This window comes from Salvelinus alpinus, chromosome 7, assembly GCF_045679555.1.
Source record: "Salvelinus alpinus chromosome 7, SLU_Salpinus.1, whole genome shotgun sequence".
In the NCBI taxonomy this organism is placed as follows: Eukaryota; Metazoa; Chordata; class Actinopteri; order Salmoniformes; family Salmonidae; genus Salvelinus; species Salvelinus alpinus.
Genome location: NC_092092.1, coordinates 25,565,214 through 25,586,067, shown reverse-complemented (window position 1 = coordinate 25,586,067; position 20,854 = coordinate 25,565,214). Strand labels below are relative to the sequence as shown.

The window sequence follows — 20,854 nt, the reverse complement described above, 5'->3', positions numbered from 1 at the left end:
CAGTGCGGCTTGGTTGGGTTGTGTTTCGGAGGACGCATGGCTCTCGACCTTCGCCTCTCCCGAGTCCGTACGGGAGTTGCAGCGATGAGACAAGACTGTAACTACTACCAATTGGATACCACAAATTGGGGAGAAAAAAAGGGGGTAATAAATAAATAAATAAAAGGACAACTACCACCCGAGCCACTGCCTGTTCACCCCACTATCATCCAGAAGGCGAGGTCAGTACAGGTGCATCAAAGCTAGGACCGAGAGACTGAAAAACAGCTTCTATCTCAAGGCCATCAGACTGTTAAAACTTCTTCTGGCTGCAAGCCCGACGTCGGTACACTTATGACAACAGCCAGCTCAAGTGCAGGGCGCGAAATTCAAAATATATTTTTTTGAAATATTTAACTTTCACACATTAACAAGTCCAATATAGCATTTGAAAGATAAACATCTTGTGAATCCAGCCAACATGTCCGATTTTTAAAATGTTTTACAGCGAAAACACCACGTATATTTATGTTAGCTCACCACCAAATACAAAAAAGGACAGACATTTTTCACAGCACAGGTAGCATGCACAAAACCAACCTAACTACCCAAGAACCAACCAAACTAACCAAGAAACAACTTCATCAGATGACAGTCTTATAACATGTTACACAATAAATCTATGTTTTGTTCGAAAAATGTGCATATTTGAGCTATAAATCAGTTTTACATTGCAGCTACCATCACAGCTACCGTCAGAAATAGCACCGAAGCAGCCAGAGTAATTACAGACACCAACGTCAAATACCTAAATACTCATCATAAAACATTTCTGAAAAATACATGGTGTACAGCAAATGAAAGACAGGCATCTTGTGATTCCAGCCAATATTTCCGATTTATTAAGTGTTTTACAGCGAAAACACAATATAGCATTATATTAGCTTACCACAATAGCCAGAAACACAAGCCATTTACCAGCAGCGAAAGTTAGCGATCGTAACAAACCAGCAAAAGATATATAATTTTTGACTAACCTTGATAAGCTTCATCAGATGACAGTCCTATAACATCAGGTTATACACTTATGTTTTGTTCGAAAATGTGCATATTTAGAGCTGAAATCAGTGGTAATACATTGTGCTAAAGTAGCATCATTTTCCCACAACGTCCGGATATTTTTCTGCCACTCACATATTCTGACCAAATAACTATTCATAAACATTACTAAAAAATACATGTTGTATAGGAAATGATAGATACACTAGTTCTTAATGCAATCGCAGTGTTAGAATTCTAAAAATAACTTCATTACGACATCCAGCTTAGTTATAGCGAGAGAGTGCCCAAAATCTGGGCGCAAACTACTAGTACAACATGTTCGACAGATATATGAAATAGCATCATAAAATGGGTCCTACTTTTGATGAGCTTCCATCAGAATGTTGTACAAGGGGTCCTTTGTCGGGAACAATCGTTGTTTGGTTTTAGAACGTCCTTTTTCCCTCTTGAATTAGCAAGCACACTAGCCAAGTGGCGCGAAGCTCTCCTTCCTGAACAAAGGCACACAACACAACACGCCTAACGTCCCGAATAAATTTCAATAATCTAATAAAACTATATTGAAAAAACATACTTTACGATGATATTGTCACATTTATCAAATAAAATCGAAGCCGGAGATAGTAGCCGTCTATAACGACAGCTTTTCAGAAGGCAATCCCAGGTCCCTCCTCGCGCTTTCCAGGAAACAGGAAATGGGTGACACGTCATGCCAAGAGCTTTTATTCCACCTCGGACCAAGATAAACACTCCATTTCTTCTCTCACTGCCTCTTGACATCTAGTGGAAGGTGTATGACGTGCATGTATACTAATACATATCATGCACATTTATAGGCAGGCCCTAGAACAGAGCATCGTTTTCAGACTTTCCATTTCCTGGTCAGGAAGTTTGCTGCCAAATGAGTTCTGTTTTACTCACAGATATAATTCAAACGGTTTTAGAAACTAGAGAGTGTTTTCTATCCAATAGTAATAATAATATGCATATTGTACGAGCAAGAATTGAGTACGAGGCCGTTCGAAATGGGCACCTTTTATCAGAGCTACTCAATACTGCCCCTGCAGCCCAAACAGGTTTTAAACATCATTAACATTGAGTGGCTGCTGCCAACATACAGACTCAATCTTTAGCCACTTTTATAATTAACATTTGGATTAAATAAATGTTCACTAGTCACTTAAACAATGCCACTTTATATAATGTTTACATACTCTACATTACTCATCTCATATGTATATACATCTACTGCATCTTGCCTATGTCGTTCGGCCATCGTTCATCCATATATTTATATGTACATATTCTTAATCATTCCTTTACACTTGTGTGTATAAGGTAGTTGTGAAATTGTTAGATTACTTGTTAGATATTACGGCACGGTCGGAACTAGAAGCACAAGCATTTCGCTACACTCGCATTAACATCTGCTAACCATGTGTATGTGACAAATACAATTTGATTTGATTTGATTTGACTGGGGTGCCATTTGGTCCCTAACCTTGGATCCCATGTCCTGAATCTGGGGACGATCATGTCTCTACCCACTTTAGTAGCCAGCCATCTTGAAGAGGGAATGGTCAGACATACAGAGTATGTAACAGAGGTGTTTCCCTGAATATTCTCAACACTGTAATTTCTGTATTTTTCCAGACGATGATGACTGAATTGTTGCCGCTTGTGTAGTCAGACTGAATGCTAGGGGTGGATGGATCAGATGTGTGAAGTCAGGGTGGATGGTGGATGAGATGTGTGTGCTGAATGAACAATGTGCTTAGGGGGACACACACCAGCGTCTGATATTGGAATGAATCAGACAAGTGGAGCATGCAGCCATCTATAATCATAGCTAGTCACAGCTCTTTGACACCAGGAGTTAACACCTGTTAGATTTGACATACTGTAGCTACTGCAGTGGGCACCTGAAAAGGAAAAGAGAGGGAAACTAGGGATGCATCCCAAATAGCACCCTATTCCTTATTTAGAGCACTATTTTTTACCAGGACCCATAGGGTCACTATAGAGGAAATAGGGTGCCATTTGGGAAGCGTCCTAGAGATAAATACGAAAATGGTTCGCTTCTGTGAAAATGTGAGCTCCAAACAACTCCAGCTCAAAATCTACAACCTGGGGGTTTTAGAAAATCACCCTCTTGCCTAGTGGACGCAATGCACTGTAAGTACATTTAAAAATCATAAATTGGATGGTGGGGTACCCCTGGGGTGGGTAGGAATACACTCCATCTTTGTTTTCACTGACATTATCTTATTATTAACTTCCTGGCAAGGTCTCCCATTTTCTGGATGAGATGGAGAGAGACAACAGCAGAATAGGGAGCATGCAGAGAAACAACAGAAGCCATTACCATTCTGTGTTGTGCTTTTTTAGTGTCCTGTGGTGGCTTCGATGCAATTCACCACCAAAACATTGTCTTGAGCCGTTACCTGATTCCCCTGGGGAGAAAAGCCTTGTTCTAAAGACATTAAGAGGATTTGCTGTGTCATGGTAAACCTCTCTCGCTTTCTCTGGGTCTCTCTCTCTCTCTACACACACAAACACATTTTAAATACTTTATTGAAACCACCAATCACATTACATCACAAAGGACGACACTCACACAAACAAAAATCACCTGCTCATAACCGCCGAAACAGAGCAGTACCTAGCCAGCTGCCTTGCTCTGGTCTTAGGCAGGCCTGCAATCTGGAGGCAACGTAGAGTAAGCCTATGTACATGGCCGAGACTGCCAAATATCAGTGCCATCAATCTGTATCCCAGGCTGTCTAGGCATGATTTGAAGGGATGGTATTTCAGGAGCTTGTCTGCAAAAGCTTGCTCCAATGTAATAGTCGAATGAGCAGCCCACTTCCAGAATCAGGACCTCCCTCTGCCCTCCCCCCAGCAGCATACTACCCTGCATCCCACTGCTGGTTTGCCTCTGAAGCTAAGCAGGGTTGGTCCTGGTCGGTCTCCGGATGGTAGACCAGATGCTGCTGGAAGTGGTGTTGGAGGGCCAGTAGGAGGCACTCTTTCCTCTGGTCTAAAAAAACATTATCCCAATGCCCCAGGGCAGTGATTGGGGACATTGCCCTGTGTAGGGTGCTGTCTTTCGGGTGGGACGTTAAACAGGTGTCCTGACTCTCTGTGGTCACTAAAGATCCCATGGCACTTATCTTAAGAGTAGGGGTGTTAACCCTGGTGTCCTGGCTAAATTCTCAATCTGGCCCTCATGGCCACCTAATCATCCCCAGCTTCCAATTGGCTCATTCATCCCCCTCCTCCCCCCATTAACTATTCCCCAGGTTGTTGCTGTAAATGAGAAGGTGTTCTAAGTCAACTTACCTGGTAAAAGAAGGGTTAAATAAACAAGATCAGACTTATTTGGCATACAAGAAAACACATTATCATCTACATCAAACCAGGGTCCTCTGTTCGAAAGCCAATTTTAGCATTACGACAAGGCACATCTGTACCAAAGTGTCCAAAACATCATCAGACCTTTACTGCGTTAACGACAGCAGTTACAGCAGGTGTGCATAAGTTATGTTAGTAAATAGCCATGTTTTGGCACAGAGCTGCAGCACTTACATTAAAAAACAGATTGTCCAGCACTGGGTGCAAACGCATGATGCTCTGAAGCGGTGGGCTGCTGAGACCACAGCGGTACGGCATTTCACAATGCTCTAGCAAGCCGTGAGAATACATTGAATACGGATGTTACCTGATGGTATAGCATATCATTTCTTATTATTTTGTTTTAAACCTTCCCCAAACCATAGCCCTAACCTTAACCACTCGGAATTAATGCCTACACTGTTAACCTTTGAGTAGTTTCTGAATGCGTCAAAAATAGATGTTAATCCATAATATGTCGAATTTCGAAGGGAAACTATGAGATATTGTTGGTCAGTCAACAAGTGTCTCATTGGGATTTTGTCTCACTCTCTTGGCTGTCATTCTCCTCTGGATAAACGTGTAAATCCCACTCTGAGCACAGTGAACATGTTCAAATGGTGTTTGAATATTCAAGAGGAGCTGTTCAATTGTCATAATTAATCAAGCCCTAAATTGACAGTTTCAGCATGTGTCTGTGACTCTATTTGTTTCCCATGACCAGATGTGCTTTAGTGTACTATCTGAAATACTGCTGGTAGCAGTGACTTCTTATTCTGCACACAGTTTGTAAGGGTAGATCATGTGGTGGTCCAGCTTAAGGACACTCATTACCTATAAATCATCTATAAACTTGAACAGATGCACATACCCGCTGGGCACAGACATCCATTCAAAATCTAGTTTTGATGTACATTTGGTTGAGTTGTCAACAGTAGCGTGTATTCATGGATGTCCCAAACATTTCCCAAGAAAAAAAAGAAAAAATTGTATCTTTCGTCTCTCTGTGTTTTCATCATTTTCCTTCAATTCGCAAGAGGCTGAATGTACTGTATCTCACCGGAGAGAGCATCCGAGTGCACCCCTTTGTCTCTGTATATGTAGGCCATCCATCTGATGCTGTCTGGTCATAAAGCGTATGACATTGTTGCCGCCCATAGCATTGAATGCAAGGGAAGCCAGTGAGCATTCGGCCTCCCTTGATAAAAAAAGAAAAAAGAATAGCCAATCAGCGTTAAGCTAAACTAAGCTCAACTGTGAATGGTCCTGGCACACCAAAAAAAAGGGTCAAGGGAAACCAGTTTTGATTTGGCTTCACTCCTATCACAGAGAAATACGTCATTGACAGAAACAGGTTGAATTGTTGCATCTCTTTATGTTGTTCTCGTCCGGTGGCTAGCTAGCAAGCTAAAATTGTCCCTTTCCTAAATTAGCCATGTATGGAGATAGGGATTTGGACTTGTGGTTTTACTTAATTCTCCGTGAGCAAGCATTTTAGCCAGATAGCCTAGGACAAAAAAAATGTAAGTGCATACTGTATGACAGTCATAGACTGTTTCGTCAACATGAAATAGAGGAGGATGGGATTGCCGTTTATCTACAAGTAGGGTGAGTCAACATGTTTTTTCTACTTGCACGAAGGCACACACACACACAGAACCATGGACAGTCCCATCATATTTAGCTTACGTTGATTGGACTAAACAGTTTTTTATATATTTTAGTTGTCACTGTATTAGACTATGCATAGATGGCTTGATTACGTTTAAATGTTAAAGTTGAAATGGTGCTGCAATAGTGGAGGCAGCTCCTTTTTAACTTTGCTACTTGCAGTAACACTTTATGGTTGTAAATCAATAGTTGTTTAGTAGTCCGAAAATGTAGGAAACATTAACTTCCTTGTCCTTGATGTAGGTCATGTAACTGTCTGTTACTTTGTGGACTTCATCTGAGAGAGGTTGCTCTCTGGTTTTGTGATGAAACAACAGTGTGGTTGAATTTATTCTGCCTCTGTGTCTTTTTATTGGCTCGGTCTTAGGCATATATCATCGCAAGGCAAATTAACTAACATGTTATAGAGCAAACAACGCAATTATCACAACACCGTGTTTGGACACACCTACTGATTCAAGGGTTTTTCTTTATTTTTTACAAGTTTTACATTGTAAAATAATAAAACATATGGAATCATGTAGTAACAAAAAGTGTTAAATAAATCAAAACATATTTATATTCTTCAAAGTAGCCACACTTTGTCTTGATGACAGCTTTGCACACACTTGGCATTCTCTCAACCAGCTTCCTGAGGAATGCTTTTCCAACAGTCTTGAAGGAGTTCCCACATATGCTGAGCACTTGTTGGATGTTTTTCCATCACTGCGATCCAACTCATTCCAAACCAGGTAGGGTGATTGTGGAGGCCAGGTCATCTGATGCAACATCATAACTCTCCTTCTTGTTCAAATAGTCCTTGCACAGCCTGGAGGTGTGTTTGGGTCATTGTCCTGTTGAAAAACAAGCAAAAACCAGATGGGATTGTGCATTGCTGCAGAATGTTGTGGTACCCATGCTGGTTAAATGTGCCTTGAATTCTACATAAATCACTGACAGTGTCACCAGCAAAGCACCCCTACACCATCACACCTCCTCCTCCATGCTTCATGGTGGGAACCACACATGCGGAGATCATCCGTTCACCTACTCTGCATCTCACAAAGACACGGTGGTAGACGAATTTGGACTCATCAGACCAAAGGACCTAAGGACAGACTCATCAGACCAAAGCACAGATTTTCACAGGTCTAATGTCCATTGCTCATGTTTCTTCACCCAAGCAAGTCTCTTCTTCTTATCCGTGTCCTTTAGTAGTGGTTTCTTTGAAGCAATTCGACCATGAAGGCCTGATTCATGCAGTCTCCTCTGAACAGTTGATGTTGAGATGTGTCTGTTACTTGAACTCTGTGAAGCATTTATTTGGGCTGCAATTTCTGAGGTGCAGTTATCTCTAATTAAGTTATACTCTGCAGCAGAGGTAACTTTGCGTCTTCCTTTCCTGTGGCGTTCCTCATGAGATCTAGTTTCATCATAGCGCTTGATGGTTTTTGTGACTGCACTTGAAGAAACTTTCAAAGTTTTTTTTAATTTTTCAGATTGACTGACCTTCATGTCTTAAAGTAATGATGGACTGTTTTTTCTCTTTGCTTATTTGAGCTGTTCTTGCCATAACATGGACTTGATCTTTTACCATACAGGGCTATCTTCTGTATACCCCTACACCTTGTCACAACACAACTGATTGGCTGAAACGCTTTAAGAAGGAAAGAAATTCTACAAATGAACTTTTAACAAGGCACACCTATTATTTGAAATGCATTCCAGGTGACTGCCTCATGAAGCTGGTTGAGATAATGCCAAGAGTGTGCAAAGCTGTCATCAAGGCAAAGGGTGGCTACTTTGAAGAATCTCAAATGTAAATATATTTTGATTTGTTTAACACTTTTTTGGTTACTACATGATTCCACTTGTGTTCTTTCCTAGTTTTGATGTCTTCACTATTATTCTACAATGTAGAAAATAGTGAAAATAAAGAAAACCCTGGAATGAGTAGGTGTGTCCTAACTTTTGACCGGTACTGTATGTATGTTGTAATATGGCATTTTTTTCTGGCTTGACTTCCCCAATGATTTGACCCATGCACCATGCACCATTACTGGTTGTCAACTAACATGGATTCAACATTAAATCTACAAAACATTTAATTGAGGTTAAACGTTGGGTGCAAAATAGAAGAAATGCTCTTACATGATGACTTTTTGCAAATCCAATCATTTTTTAAACTTTGATTCAACATCACACTTTTTTTGAAACAACGTTGATTCAACCTGTTTTTGCACAGTGGGTAACTTATTCAACCTATTATTGTAGCCTAGCAGAAAACAGGAGTGTCATTTATGTATTGTATCAACTCAAATTGAAATAATTTATTCATCAACCAGGTACATATTTGTGCTTTATGAAAGTGGACTTCACCTCTGTGCATGTTGGTCATGGGCTGTTCTCTATCGCTTGGTAATGGATGCTTTATTGCGCTCTGCCGCGTGGTGGCAACCTGCTACCCTCCCATACACGCGCATGCTGGATGCAGACCGACCGAGACCGATAGACAGTTCTATGATTCGCACAAGGAACCGTGGACGCTGCCTTCAAAGCACACAGACAAACCGTGCTCCTCCGCCGCCGAAGACTTCGATGATAGCGTTATTATTTAACATTTCTCTCCCACTCCCCTTTTCCCTATACTTCCCACGAAATGTACCACTACCACTGAGTGAATAGATTCGTTTTTACCAAGGGAATTCCCGGACCTGACGCGGGAATCGTCTTTGGAAACTTTTGCTACTGCCGGGAGCATCGCTGGTATTGCTCAAGCACATAACGGATTCAGGGAGCTAGACTCCTCTCTCCAGCACTCTCCCTTCTTCAATAGCTACTACCAGAGATAATCATCCATCCTGACCATCACCAGAAGAGGATACACTTTATGAATAACTTTTATGGAAACGGGACAACTATTGCTGTTGAAATAGTTGCCTATATTGATATTTTATGATTTATACTTGCTCCCGATGCAGGTGCTGTGAGAATTGAATGGTGTATGATTTAACTTTGCTCTGCAATCTGAAAAATATTTTTTTCAAAGGAACCAGATAGGTTCAGGCTGTTTCGTTGCAATTCGTAGCCTAAATAAAAAAAATAGGTCTGCCTCCTTGCAATACAGACTGAAAGCCACGATTGCCAGTGTCTGCTACAATTGTGTCAAAACACCATAGCTCTGTATCCTGCAGTCAACATGGACTCTGCTCCTATTTTTATCCAAAAGGTTACCGTTTAAAGGACACATACTTAACTTATTGACCGCGGTATTGCATAAGCCTATCGATAATTGCATTTATGGGCTCATGTTATTTGGAATTTACTCGCATTATTTCAGTCCTGTGTGTGACTGTACAAACTTTCAATTGATCTGCTCCACATACCGTTCCTTCTGAGCAGTTGGCGATTGTTGGATCGCGCGGTCTCGCTTGAGCGCCCCGAGACCCGGAGATTGCCCGGTTTCAGCGACGACAACGTTCACAGAGAGGACAGTTGCAAGATCCACACAGACAACTCAACACAGACACAACGATAACTCCGGGACGACTTGGTCAGCGGCACAACATGTATTCAGCGTGCCGGACACACGCTGTTTATTTAGCCCGGCTGTGGACAATGGCTGGAGTTTCGCCTGGACTGAGGTGGCGTGCCTCATGGATTTTATTGTTTTCCCTGTTTATCCACTACACAACAGCTCAAGGTAAGATGATTCCGTTTATGTAGCCTACCAGTACAGGCTTTATGTCCCTTTGCCATTCAGTGCTTTCGTGCAACAACAAGTGAATGAATCGTCCCCATGTCCGCATCTGTGGACTTTGAAGGCGGTACTGTTTAGCCTATGCCTACACACAAAAAAGTGAGGGTTCCTCAAGGGTTCTTTGGGAAAGGTGGTGGTTCTATGTGGAACCATAGTGACCCAAAGAACCCTTTGAGGCCTTCAAATGGTTCTTTGCAGTTCAAAAAAGGGTTATTTTAGTGATCATTAAAATGTAGGGGCGGTGGCTCGTTTAGGTTTTATTTTGGGACATGGTTTGTGCACATCTCTTTTTGTGCAGCCGCGAGTGTCAATCCAGTTTGTCTTACCTGTTGTGTTATGCTATTTCGTGTTATATATGACTATGACCAGTGATGGTATCTTGTAAAAGACTCATGGATGGCCTATTGTCATTTGAAAAAGGTTGACTAAGTCTCCTCAGGGACCCAAAGCTGCTTCAGAGCGAGCACACCAGATTGAACTAGTTAATAAACATAATAAAACCTGTGGAATTTTAACAATATAATATGGCTATTAAACAATCATATATTTTTTTTATGGCTCTACAAAAAAACCTTTGCGATTGAGAGAGGTTATTTATAAATGTTCTATAAAGAACCATATAAAAGGGTTCTATATAGCCCCCAAGGGTTGTAACCACTTTTTGGTGCTATATAGAACCTTTTTTAGGGGTTCTAAGATAATCCATCCCCCTGACAGGTGTGGCATATCTAGAAGCTGATGAAACAGCATGATCATTACACTGGTGCACCTTGTTCTGGGGACAATAAAAGGCCACTCTAAAATGTGCAGTTTTGTCACACAACACAATGCCACAGATGTCTCATGTTTTGAGGGAGAGTGCAATTGGCATGGTGACTGCAGGAATGTCCACCAGAGGTGTTGCCAGAGAATTTAATGTTAATTTCTCTACCATAAGCCATCTCCAGTACGTCCAACCCGCCTCACAACCGCAGACCATGTGCATGGCGTCGTTTGGCGAGACGTTTTGCTGATGTCAACGTTGTGAACAGAGTGCCCCATGGTGGCGGTGGGGTTCTGGTATGGGCAGGCATAAGTTACGGACAACAAACACAATTGCATGTTATTGATGGCAATTTGAATGCACAGAGATACCGTGACGAGATCCTGAGGCCCGTTGTCGTGCCATTCATCCGCCACCATCACTTCATGTTTCAGCATGACAATGCATGGCCCCATGTCGCAGCGGTCTGTACACAAGATGAAAATCTCCTAGTTCTTCCTGGATATTCACCAGACGTTTGGGATGCTCTGGATTGACGTGTACGACAGCGTGTTCCAGTTCCTGCCAATATCCAGCAACTTCGCACAGCCATTGAGGAGTGGGACAACATTCTACAGGCCACAATCAACAGCCTGATCAACTCTATGCAAAGTAGATGTGTCGTGCTGCATGAGACACATTGGGATCCCACCAAATACTGACTGGTTTTCTGATTCATGACCCTACCTTTTTTTTTACGGTATCTGTAACCAACAGATGCTTATCTGTATTCCCCGTTATGTGAAATCCATAGATTAGGGGCTAATGAATGATTGTAATTGACTGATATCCTATATGAACTGTAACTCAGTCAAATCTTAGAAATCGTTGCATGTTGCATTTCTATTTTAGTTCAGAATAGAACCTTGGGAAAGGTGTTTTATAGCATCATACAGGTTCCATTTAGAAACGTATGAGCATGGTTCTAGTAAAAGGTATACCACCAAAAAGGGTTCCGCTATGGTTAAAAGCTTAATAACCTTTATTTGGCACTATATACAGTGGGGAGAACAAGTATTTGATACACTGCCGATTTTGCAGGTTTTCCTACTTACAAAGCATGTAGAGGTCTGTAATTTTTATCATAGGTACACTTCAACTATGAGAGACGGAATCTAAAACAAAAATCCAGAAAATCACATTGTATGATTTTTAAGTAATTAATTTGCATTTTATTGCATGACATAAGTATTTGATACATCAGAAAAGCAGAACTTAATATTTGGTACAGAAACCTTTGTTTGCAATTACAGAGATCATACGTTTCCTGTAGTTCTTGACTAGGTTTGCACACACTGCAGCAGGGATTTTGGCCCACTCCTCCCTACAGATCTTCTCCAGATCCTTCAGGTTTCGGGGCTGTCGCTGGGCAATACGGACTTTCAGCTCCCTCCAAAGATTTTCTATTGGGTTCAGGTCTGGAGACTGGCTAGGCCACTCCAGGACCTTGAGATGCTTCTTACGGAGCCACTCCTTAGTTGCCATGGCTGTGTGCTTCGTGTCGTTGTCTTGCTGGAAGACCCAGCCACGACCCATCTTCAATGCTCTTACTGAGGGAAGGAGGTTGTTGGCCAAGATCTCGCGATGCATGGCCCCATCCATCCTCCCCTCAATACGGTGCAGTCGTCCTGTCCCCTTTGCAGAAAAGCATCCCCAAAGAATGATGTTTCCACCTCCAAGCTTCACGGTTAGGATGGTGTTCTTGGGGTTGTACTAATCCTTCTTCTTCCTCCAAACACGGCGAGTGGAGTTTAGACCAAAAAGCTCTATTTTTGTCTCATCAGACCACATGACCTTCTCCTATTCCTCCTCTGGATCATCCAGATGGTCATTGGCAAACTTCAGACGGGCCTGGACATGCGCTGGCTTGAGCAGGGGGACCTTGCGTGCGCTGCAGGATTTTAATCCATGACGGCGTAGTGTGTTACTAATGGTTTTCTTTGAGACTGTGGTCCCAGCTCTCTTCAGGTCATTGACCAGGTCCTGCCGTGTAGTTCTGGGCTGATCCCTCACCTTCCTCATGATCATTGATGCCCCACGAGGTGAAATCTTGCATGGAGCCCCAGACCGAGGGTGATTGACCGTCATCTTGAACTTCTTCCATTTTCTAATAATTGCGCCAACAGTTGTTTCCTTCTCACCAAGCTGCTTGCCTATTGTCCTGTAGCCCATCCCAGCCTTGTGCAGGTCTACAATTTTATCCCTGATGTCCTTACACAGCTCTCTGGTCTTGGCCATTGTGGAGAGGTTGGAATCTGTTTGATTGTGTGTGGACAGGTGTCTTTTATACAGGTAACGAGTTCAAACAGGTGCAGTTAATACAGGTAATGAGTGGAGAACCGGAGGGCTTCTTAAAGAAAAACTAACAGGTCTGTGAGAGCCGGAATTCTTACTGGTTGGTAGGTGATCAAATACTTATGTCATGCAATAAAATGCAAATTAATTATTTAAAAATCATACAATGTGATTTTCTGGATTTTTGTTTTAGATTCCGTCTCTCACAGTTGAAGTGTACCTATGATAGAAATTACAGACCTCTACATGCTTTGTAAGTAGGAAAACCTGCAAAATCGGCAGTGTATCAAATACTTGTTCTCCCCACTGTAGAACCATTTGTTATTAGTGTGTCTCAGACACACGCACACACACACACACACACACAAAAAAACAGGAGCCTGAGCCCAGCGGTGGTTAAAACTGTGTCAAGCCGCTCTGCTCTCTGCAGCCATGACTGTGTTTATTAAACGGCCTGTTCCCCAGATACCTCCTCGCCACCACTGGTGTGGTGTAAAAAAGGAACCCAATGTCTTGAATTATGGAAATGTTTTATTCCGTCATTCACCTCTCTCTCTCTCTCTTTCCGTCCTCTCCCTCTTTCTATCCTCTCTCTCTCTTTCTATCCTCTCTCTTTCTATCCTATCTCTCTGTCTCTCTCTCCCTCTAACATGGCATGTCAGTGCTTTTCTCATGCAGTATAGTTGCATTACCACAGGGACAAGTTGGAGTACTTGACAGACGTCAGTGTACTCAACAACTAATCAATTCATCGATTCAATACAATTCATGAAGCTACTGTATTACGATTTGCTACACTGACCTCAAACTTGCTTTTACTTTACAAATAATGATGTATTGTATTGTATTTGACATCGGCAGTTGGAGTGCAATGCTTTTAATTGATGTCATTTGAATGAAAATAGACATTATTGTCTACTGTTATTAAACATAGTGTTGGGGCAAATATTATTCTGATGTTTGAACACTCGCTATGAATTTGCGATTAGAAGCCCAGCTGTGGACAAATGCTAATTTAATTAATAAATCCTAATTAATTAATCAAGCAGGGGTCCCATCGAGATGAATGTTTGCATAGCAAACAAGCAGCTGTAAATAAACAGATTCAACACATGCTGGTATTCATAAAATACTGTCAGGGCAAACACATGCTGAATGTGAAAAGAGACTTTTGGTTGTGTGTGTGTGTGTGTGTGTGTGTGTGTGTGTGTGTGTGTGTGTGTGTGTGTGTGTGTGTGTGTGTGTGTGTGTGTGTGTGTGTGTGTGTGTGTGTGTGTGTGTGTGTGTGTGTTTTGAATGATTTATGTAGCCCTATTTTCTCACAGAGATGCGTATAGATAGCCAATTGTGGTACATTTTCACCCACTGGAGTTGATGTCCTCAAAGGGGTAGAAACCTTCAGTGTGCATTTAGTTGCAGAAGCCACGATGGTGGCTGGAGCATAAATTATTCTGATTTGTTGTTAAGCTTAGACCTGATCCCCAGAGAGGATGGAGGCCAGTACCCGCTGTGCAGCCTTTCCCTAAGCAGGTAAAGAGAGAAGAAGGGTAGGCTCCTCTCTAGCACCCCTACCTGCACTTATATTGTTACTGGAAATGGATAGAAAAGTTCATGCAGGCTTTCAATTCTTCCTTGACGATGTGCATTTAGAATCGTATTTTCTAAATATCTCACATCTCCACAATGTTCTATAGCTTGAGCCAGGTAGAGAGAGAATCCAAAAGCAGCGAGCGTGTCATCCTTTCCTCCTCCTTCCTCCTCGCCTCCTTGTGTCTGCAGCTAGCCGAGCAGCCAGTGGAGCAGTATGGTAATGTCATTGCGATTCAGGTATTGCTGCTGCTGGAGGGATGAGCTACGTTATGTCTGGAGATGTAGTATAAGCCCTTAGCAGCACTGTCCCACTCTATAATACAATGGCAAGGAGACTGGCATGCATTCCAAATGGCACCCTATTCCCTACATAGTCCACTACTTTTCACCAGAGTCCTATGGGACCTGGTAAAAAAAGTAGTGCACCATAAAGGGAATAGGGTGCCATTTGGGACACAGACTAGGAGAAAACAAGCAGCGATATATATCCATCATTCATGAGGGCAGATCCTCTCCCTCTGACATTTACTGTGGATTGATAACTTACACATCATGGGATTAACATTCCTGACATTGTCTCACATGTACGCTTATGTGCATATGTAAAGGAAGATGGAGGAGTTATAGCTGTCAATGTTCTTCTCTGCTCTGTCTATTCAGCTCTGGCAGCATTGTCTGCCTGGCCCAACTTTCATTATGGATTCAGGGGTCAGGACCCCCAGGAATTAATTGGACACTCTTCATACTGTCTCTGAGTGCAGCACTGCTCGTTGAGAGCAGAGTGACCTGAGCGCTGGGCCCTTTCCCTCCAATGATTAAAGGACATTAGGAGGCGTGCAGAGCAGAGCGACCTGACTCTGGACCAACAGCCCCGTCCGTTTTAATGTGAGTGTGTGTCCATCGCCCACATTTTAATGACTAGTCCAGGGAAATGGCCTTTCAACAGAGGCAGGGCCGGACGGCCTTGATCAGAGAGGACTGAAGCGTTGTAATGACACACATTAAAGACCACAGAGAAAGGAGCCAGCGATGATGCCCAGTATGCTGAATATCCACTGTCATATCAAACATCATTAAACCACATACTAGAACCCTCAAACTCAACTCTGGGCCCCGAAGCCACTGCGTTTTTACCTTGTTCACCTCTATTCAGGGACCGATTTGGACCTGGGACACCAAGTGGGTGCAATTAATTGTCAGCTAGAACAGAAAACCAGCAGGCTCCAGACTTCGTAGGGTAAGAATTAGAGGTCGACCGATTATGATTTTTCAACGCCGATACCGATTATTGGAGGACCAAAGAAAGCCGGTACAGATTAATGGGCCGATTTTTATATATATATTTGTAATAATGACAATTACAACAATACTGCATGAACACTTTCATTTTAACTTAATGTAATACATAAATTAAAATCAATTTAGTCTCAAATATATAATGAAACATGTTCAATTTGGTTTAAATAATGCAAAAACACAGTGTTGGAGAAGAAAGTAAAAGTGCAATATGTGCCATGTAAAAAAGCAACGTTTAAGTTCCTTGCTTAGAACATGAGAACATATGAAAGCTGGTGGTTCCTTATAACATGAGTCCTCAATATTCCCAGTTAAGAAGTTTTAGGTTGTAGTTATTATAGGAATTATAGAACTATTTCTCTCTATACATTTGTATTTCATATACCTTTGACTATTGGATGTTCTTATAGGCACTATAGTATTGCCAGCCTAATCTCGGGAGTTGATAGGCTTGAAGTCATAAACAGAGCTGTGCTTCAAGCATTGCAAAGAGCTGCTGGCAAACGCAGGAAAGTGCTGCTTGAATGAATGCTTACGAGCCTGCTGCTGCCTACCACCGCTCAGTCAGGCTGCTCTATCAAATATCAAATCATAGACTTAATTATAATATAATAAACACACAGAAATATGAGCCTTAGGTTATTAATATGGTCAAATCCGTAAACTATCATTTCGAAAACAAAACGTTTATTCTTTCAGTGAAATACGGAACCGTTCCGTATTTTATAGAATGGGTGGCATCCATAAGTCTAAATATTGCTGTTACATTGCACAACCTTCAATGTTATGTCATAATTATGTAAAATTCTGGCAAATTAATTACGGTCTTTGTTAGGAAGAAATGGTCTTCACACAATTTGCAACGAGCCAGGCGGCCCATACTGCTGCATAATACCCTGACTCTGCTTGCACAAAACGCAAGAAAAGTGACACAATTTCCCTAGTTAATATTGCCTGCTAACATTAATTTATTTGATCTAAATATGCAGGTATAAAAATATATACTTGTGTACTGATTTTAAGAAAGGCATTAATGTTTATGGTTAGGTACATTGGTGCAACGACATTGCTTTTTTCGCAAATGTGCTTATTAAATCATCACCCGTTTGGCGAAGTAGGCTGTGATTCGATGATAAATTAACAGGGACCGCATTGATTATTTACAACGCAGGACAAGCTAGTTAAACTAGTAATATCATCAACCATGTGTAGTTAACTAGTGATTATGTTAAGATTGATTGTTTTTTATAAGATAAGTTCAATGCTAGCTATCAACTTACCTTGGCTCCTTGCTGCACTCGCGTAACAGGTGGTCAGCCTGCCACACAGTCTCCTTGTGGATCGCAATGTAATCGGCCATAATCGGCGTTCAAAAATGCCAATTACGATTGTTATGAAAACTTGAAATCATGCCAATTAATTGGTCGACCTCTAGTAAGAATTGAATACCATGTGCTAGAACATAATGAATTAACTAATTTAATATACTGTGTAGCTAGCAAGTTCTTTACAGTGTTTCTATCATGGAGACTTTAGTAAGGGAGGGTTCGGGTTTTTTTCTGGATAAAAAAGGGGCTTAAGTAGGGGCCAGGGGGCGTGGCAATGAGTGTATAGGTAGGGGGCAGGGGGTGTGGCAATGTGTGCGGTCAGCCCATTGCAGGATTTTAGAAAATATTTTAGGGGGTCTCATTTTGGAATATTTAAGCCAATTTCCTGCAATTCTGCAAATTTCTCTGTAGAGCTGAGAGAACATTTAGCAGTTTTCAAGCTAATTTCCTGCGATTCTACATATTCTGCCATGGAGCTGACAGAAAATGTAATGCATTTTGCCATGTAAAATTCTTTTTCTCAAACGTAATAATAAATCAATACTACTAAATTCATTGTTTTTGACATTTTCTATAAAATCACCGAAATAAAAGTCACCGAAATAAAAGCTAGACAGTCAGTGATAACGGAATTTCAATTCCCCCTGACTGGCTATCTTTTATTTTGGTGATTGTTAGTTCCCCAAGATTATATTATAAAAAAATATATAGAGGTCTATTATATTTTCTACATACTTTATATCTGGTTTTAGTCATTTAAGTTTACGTTTCTTCACCCCGAAAAAAAAAATACATATATAATTTACAGTACCAGTCAAAAGTTTGGACACACCTACTCAGTCAAGGGTTTTTCTTTATTTTTACTATTTTCTACATGTAGAATAATAATGAAGATATCAAAACTATGAAATAACACAGATGCAATCATGTAGTAACCAAGAAAGTGTTAAACAAATCAAAATACATTTTTGATTTTTCAAAGTAGCCACCCTTTGCCTTTTTGACATCTTTGCACACTCTTGACATTCTCTCAACTAGCTTCATGTGGAATGCTTTTCCAACGGTCCTGAAGGAATTCCCACATAAGCTGAGCACCTGTTGGCTATTTTTTCCTCACTCTACGGTCCAACTCATCCCAAACCATTTCAATTGGATTGAGGTCGGGTGATTGTGGAGGCCAGGTCATCTGATACAGCACCATCACTGTCCTTCTTTGTCAAATAGCCCGTACACAGTCTGGAGGTGTGTTTTGGGTCATTGTCCTGTTGAAAAACAAATGATAGTCCCACTAAACGCAAACCAGATGGGATTTCATTTTTACTGCAGAATGCTGGTAGCCATGCTGGTTGAGCCATGCTGGTTGAGTGTGCCTTGAATTCCAAATAAATCACTGACAGTGTCACCAGCAAAGCACCCCCATACCATCACACCTCCTCCTCCATGCTTCACTGTGGGAACCACACATGCTGAGATCATCCGTTCACCTACTCTGCATCTCACAAAGACACGGTGGGTCAAACCAAAAATGTCAAATTTGGACTCATCAGACCAAAGGACAGATTTCCACAGGTCTAATGTCCATTGCTCGTGTTTCTTGGCCCAAGCAAGTCTGTTCTTCTTATTGGTGGCCTTCAGTAGGGGTTTCTTTAAAGCAATTCGACCATGAATGCCTGATTCACACAGTCTCCTCTGAACAGTTGATGTTGAGATTAGAGGACGACCGATTAATCGGAATGGCCGATTAAATAGGGCTGATTTCAAGTTTTCATAGCAATCGGAAATTGGTATTTTTGGACACCGATTTGGCCGATTAAAAAATATATTTTTTTTACACCTTTATTTAACTAGGCAAGTCAGTTAAGAACACATTCTTATTTTCAATGACGGCCTAGGAACGGTGGGTTAACTGCCTTGTTCAGGTGCGGAACGACAGATTTTTACCTTGTCAGCTCGGGGATTCAATCTTGCAACCTTACGGTTAACTAGTCCAACGCTCTAACCACCTGATTACATTGCACTCCACGAGGAGCCTGCCTGTTACGTGAATGCAGTAAGAAGCCAAGGTAAGTTACTAGCTAGCATTAAACTTATCTTATAAAAAACAATCAATCAATCAATCATAATCACTAGTTAACTACACATGGTTGATGATATTACTAGTTTATCTAGCGTGTCCTGCGTTGCATATAATCGATGCGGTGGCATTCGCGAAAAAAGACTGTCCCAACGTGTACCTAACCATAAACATCAATGCCTTTCTTAAAATCAATACACAGAAGTATATATTTTTAAACCTGCATATTTAGCTAAAAGAAATCCAGGTTAGCAGGCAATATTAACCAGTTGAAATTGTGTCACTTCTCTTGCATTCATTGCACACAGAGTCAGGGTATATGCAACAGTTTGCCAGAATTGTACGTAATTATGACATAACATTGAATGTTGTGCAATGTAACAGGAATATTTAGACTTATGGATGCCACCCGTTAGATAAAATACGGAACGGTTCTGTATTTCACTGAAAGAATAAACGTCTTGTTTTCGAGATGATAGTTTCCGGATTCGACCATATTAATGACCTAAGGCTCCTATTTCTGTGTGTTATTATGTTATAATTAAGTCTATGATTTGATAGAGCAGTCTGACTGAGCAATGGTAGGCACCAGCAGGATCGTAAGCATTCATTCAAACAGCACTTTCATGCATTTTGCCAGCAGCTCGTCGCTGTGCTTCAAGCATCGCGCTGTTTATGACTTCAAGCCTATCAACTCCCAAGATTAGGCTGGTGTAACCGATGTGAAATGGCTAGCTAGTTAGCGGGGTGCGCGCTAATAGCGTTTCAAACGTCACTCGCTCTGAGACTTGGATTAGTTGTTCCCCTTGCTCTGCATGGGTAACGCTGCTTCGAGGGTGGCTGTTGTCGATGTGTTCCTGGTTCGAGCCCAGGTAGGAGCGAGGAGAGGGACGGAAGCTATACTATTACACTGGCAATACTAAAGTGCCTGTAAGAACATCCAATAGTCAAAGGTATATGAAATATAAATCGTATAGAAATAAATAATCCTATGATTCCTATAATAACTACAACCTAAAACTTCTTACCTGGGAATATTGAAGACTCATGTTAAAAGGGACCACCAGCTTTCATATGTTCTCATGTTCTGAGCAAGGAACTTCAACGTTAGTTTTCTTACATGGCAAATATTGCACTTTTACTTTCTTCTCCAACACTGTTTTTTTGCATTATTTAAACTAAATTGAACATGTTTCATTATTTATTTGAGGCTAAATTGATTTTATTGATGTATTATATTAAGTTAAAATAAGTGTTCATTCAGTATTGTTGTAATTGTCATTATTACAAATAAATAAATATCGGCCAATTAATCGGTATCGGCCTTTTTTGGTCCTCCAATAATCGGTATTGGTATCGGCGTTGAAAAATCATAATCGGTCGACCTCTAGTTGAGATGTGTCTGTTACTTGAACTCTTACTTGGATGCAGTTAACTCTAATGAACTTATCCTAATGACCTTCATGTCTTAAAGTAATGATGGACTCTCTTTTCTCTTTGCTTATTTGAGCTGTTCTTGCCATAATAGGGCTATCTTCTTTATACCACGCCTACCTTGTCAGAAAACAACTGATTGGCTCAAACGCATTAAGGAAAGAAATTCATTCCAGGTGACTCAATGAAGT

General features: G+C 41.2%; 1 protein-coding gene and 1 long non-coding RNA gene across 11 annotated transcripts in view; one reads left to right on the top strand and one right to left on the bottom strand.

Moving 5' to 3' along the window:
• Nucleotides 1-6,559: 6,559 nt before the first annotated feature.
• On the bottom strand, nt 6,560-9,552 carry LOC139580664 (uncharacterized). Its single transcript, XR_011676084.1, has 2 exons — nt 9,471-9,552; nt 6,560-6,938 (listed from the first exon to the last, which is right to left on the bottom strand). It is a non-coding gene; the product is annotated as an uncharacterized lncRNA (long non-coding RNA).
• A 99-nt stretch (nt 9,553-9,651) lies between these two features.
• The window catches only part of sdk2b (sidekick cell adhesion molecule 2b), a 464,977-nt gene continuing 453,774 nt past the window's right edge, over nt 9,652-20,854 (top strand). For all 10 annotated transcript variants that reach the window (XM_071409554.1, XM_071409557.1, XM_071409551.1 and 7 more), the window contains exon 1: nt 9,652-9,787. In XM_071409554.1, coding sequence (XP_071265655.1) covers nt 9,652-9,787 — 136 coding nt within the window. The remainder of the gene's footprint in view (nt 9,788-20,854) is intronic.